The sequence below is a fragment of the Plectropomus leopardus genome, unplaced genomic scaffold (assembly GCF_008729295.1).
Source record: "Plectropomus leopardus isolate mb unplaced genomic scaffold, YSFRI_Pleo_2.0 unplaced_scaffold20931, whole genome shotgun sequence".
NCBI classification, from domain to species: Eukaryota; Metazoa; Chordata; class Actinopteri; order Perciformes; family Serranidae; genus Plectropomus; species Plectropomus leopardus.
Window position 1 is genome coordinate 1 of NW_024622641.1, and position 3,964 is coordinate 3,964.

The 3,964-nt window shown below is 37.3% G+C and overlaps 1 protein-coding gene across 1 annotated transcript; it reads right to left on the reverse strand.

The window, feature by feature from the left end:
- Positions 1 to 107: 107 nt before the first annotated feature.
- On the reverse strand, positions 108 to 3,286 carry LOC121965626 (5'-3' exoribonuclease 1-like; the record flags this gene model as incomplete). The annotated part of the gene is made up of 5 exons (XM_042515759.1): positions 108 to 280; positions 418 to 544; positions 1,696 to 1,833; positions 2,932 to 3,012; positions 3,242 to 3,286. Coding segments are annotated over 5 exons (564 nt in total), but the record flags the coding sequence as incomplete, so codon positions are not given.
- Between the last annotated feature and the right edge of the window lie 678 nt (positions 3,287 to 3,964).

Consider the following 3,964-nt stretch of genomic DNA (forward strand, 5'->3'; position numbering starts at 1 on the left):
CACACACACACACACACACACACACACACACACACACACACACACACTTACTGGCTGAGTTATCAGGCATATATTTACACCATGTATGTGAACAAAGCACTGCTTACCTGTCTGTTGCCAATAAAGCTGAAATCAGGTGGTGCCATTCCTAACCCCGCGCAGACACACGCCAGCTCTGACACCTTACTGGTCAGGGCACTGTTGGAGAGGTTGGCGGGGGCGGCCATTGTGGGAGAAGCTATTACAGCTGCGTCAGCATGGGGGGTGTTCATATTTGCTGCTGGAAAACGGAAAAAAAGGGAAAAATAAAAATACAGCTAAAGTCACAGAAAGACAAAAAAGCCTCTTTCTTGCTTTGTAAATATGTTTGTAGTAGTAGTAGTACATTTACTTGTGTTGTGGTAATCGGTCACCTACCTAGTTTCTTGGATGATCGTCTCCTGCTCTGCTGCTGACCTCCGCTGTTAGCTGGCTCCTGGGAGGAGGGACTTCCTGTTCCAGCGCCGTCAATCTTTAGCATCTCCTTCAGCATCAGAGTTCCCTTCTACAAAAACAGGCAACACAGTTCAATTATTGTCCTGTCCTAATAATAATAATAATAATAATAATAATAATCATCATCATCATCATCATCATCATCACAATAATAATAAGAAAGGGGGATGACTTTTAACAACAGTAAAACTGTATCTAAACATTTTTTTAGAAACTCATTTATTCAATCATACGCTTAGTGCTTCCCAAATATGCATTTGCACTAAAATGTTATCATGTACAACATGTCAGTACAAACATACTTTTACACGGCTGAGTAGTGTGCCTGGGCATGTATTTAAACTCTGCTCAAGCGGAACGCATACACACATGCATGTCCAGGCACACTCAGGAGGACACGCTACTTGTGGGTTGGACGTGTTCATTATTGTAACATTTAGGTGAAAATGCATGTGTTTAATAAGTACTGAGAATACGACTGGATAAATGAGACTTGGATAATACTGCACGAGCTGTGTGAGGGTTTGTAAATGGACATTTTGATGCAGTTTTGTTGTTGTTAACTCTGCTCCCCGATGACTTTATTTCATAAAGAATGTTCATCTTTTTTTGGATTCTCTGCTCACTGTAGGCACTAGAGAAAAACTAAGTTCTCTTCATGAATTCAAGGTAACACATGGTGAGTAACTGATATGTGAATGGTCATTATGGGAGTTAAGTTTTTTTAATATGTTGATGTAGATGTATGTCGATGTTTTTGTGGAGGAAGAAAAGCCACTATCATTTCTGGTATTATACGAGTAATAGAGAGAGTCACACGTCTTTTTTCTACAAAAACAATCAATCACTATTGTCAGAGTCAGGCTTAGTAGTTATCAGGTGTAAAGCAAAGACAATGTAAGAGGACATCAACAACAAGCAGCTGCATCCTTCTATCTGATTCTTTTATCTACTGTGATTATGCTTGGCACAATCTTGTAAACCATACATTACAGGCTGTTTGATACATAGAAAAATAATTGTAATTAAAATATCAATGGCATTATGGGTCAGCAAAAGTGCAATTATCTCTCTGATCATTCAGCTCCAGGTTTTGGTATGACCGGTAGCCTTGTCAGAACTTTCCGATGGTTCTCACTCCTCCAAAATGTCTATTTTGTGTACCCTACTTATACATTGCTAAATAATCTTAGTGCTCACCATGGCGAAGGACTGTGGAGACAACGGTCCATCTGACTGGCTGGTGGGCACTTGTGCAGGAGCAGGAGGGGGCGGGGCCTCCTGGTTTCCTGTGGAGATCTTGAGACTGGCAATCAGGTCCTCAAATTCAGTTGTAGCCTGAGTGACAAAAAAATGTGAGGAGACAGAAGTATGGTAGTGGGGACTTTAGTGTACACGTACCATGGGCAAAACTTTTATAGACTTTTATACTGCCTGTTACAGCTCAAACACAAACACAAACATTAATGATCCGGGGAAAAAGAGGCAAGGGGAAGGGACATTAAGCTTTCATTTTTGCCACTTTTTCAGAAATTTCTGGCAATTTGTAATATATTTCACAATTTTGCAGCCATGGTTTTTTAAGCATCCACATGTATGTTCCACAGGAAATGAAATTTCTAGTTTTTACTGTTTTCCACCTGATTATGTCTTTTTTTCTTAACAACCATATTTGGCATATGGAAAAAATACATGCTATTCTCAGAAGGTGTACTGTCACAATCAATGTTGCTGCAAATCATTTGTCTGAGGCTGTAAAATTTCAAACAGAAAGTAACAAACTAAAAATCTACTTTGCATGTAGTATATTGAAAATAATAATAATTTTTTCATCTGAAAACGTAGTGGCATCACGACAAAAACCTCTGATATTTATGATTTAAAAACAAATTAAAATTAAATTTAAAAAATCAATTAAAGTAGAAAAATCCTAGAAATGTATAATATATTTTATAGCCTGATTTTGAAAAGCGCATTTTGTGTGCAGAGCAATACGAGTGAGTATGTGACATTGCACAAAAAAATTATAATGTATAAAAATCAATGTTGCTGCTAATCACTGACATATCCTAGGCTGTGATGATATTTTATTTTTCAATCTAAAAACATAGTGGCACCATGACAAAAACCTGGCATTGTAAGGGTTAAAATTCTGAAAATTAATGAGTATTTGATATTTATGATTAGAACTGATGTTGGTTAAAAAATTAAGTCAATGAAAGTAGAAAATCATATTAATGTATAATATTTTTTAAGGCTTGATTCTAAAGTGTTTTTTTTGCACAGAGCGATACGTGTGTGTATAATATTAAAGCTGGGCCTAAGGGTGAATTATTTGTATATTTGTATGCTGTCTGTGTCTGTGTGTGTGTGTCTGTGTCTGTGTCTGTGTGTGTGTGTGTCTGTGTCTGTGTCTGTGTCTGTGTGTGTGTGTACCTTATTGGCTGTGTTCTGTGGGGGTAAAATGGAGTTGGCGTCTTCATTTTTCTTCAACAGTCTAATGCCACCAACTGGGGCCTACAAATCAAACACACAAATATTATTCTAACCGCACAATTACACCTTTAAATAAATCATAAAACACACAGTCAATAAATACAGTTAAGGTCTGCTTGTAAAATTACACCAACACAGTTGTGAAACCGTCAGCCTCATCCTGTTCTTCAGCTGATGACCTAACATGCTGCAGTGATAGGCTGTCTGGCTGGTAAAGCCTGCAGGTGTGTGTGCGTGTGTGTGTACTTACAGCTTTGTTAGAGGGTGGATTCTTCCCCTGTTGGGAAAGTCCCTCCTGAATTGGAAACACAGTAACATCTCAGTGAGTTTGTTTCCAAAATAGTAAGTGTAAAATCTCCCACATTTCACCAACACTTTGTATCAATGATTGCAAAGTCAAGTTAACTTTAAACCTTTTCATTTCAAAGCGACTGGCTTTTTTTCTTTTACTTAAAGTCTCCTGTGGTCCCTGACACACAGCTGGGCTACCATGAACACATGGAGGCTCCATACAATCAAAGTCCCAAGTAGAATTTCTAAATCATACCAGACATGTATTATCTGATTTGTGTTCTCATTTATCAACATACCTGTGCTTTGCACATGTGCTACAGAAAGAACATTCTTTGGGTTTGAACATACATAACGCCCCTCGAGTTTTGATGTTTTCCCAGTGGCAGTTTGACTTAGCTGCAACTCATGTAATGTGTCTTAGCTATAGATTGAAAATAGATTGAGAGATTGAGATAGATTGAAAACAACCTAAGCAACTTTAGGTAAATAATTGTTGTTAGACAATGGTCTGTTCACAGCTTGATATGTAAGGAGTGCTTATGCGCAGATTACAAACAGTAGCAACATTAAGTTTCAAAAATTGTGTATAACTTATATAACTGTGTATAACTAAAATGTTCAGATTTTTTTTTTAATTATTATAATTATATTTCTAAAATTGTTATAGAAAGAAATCCAA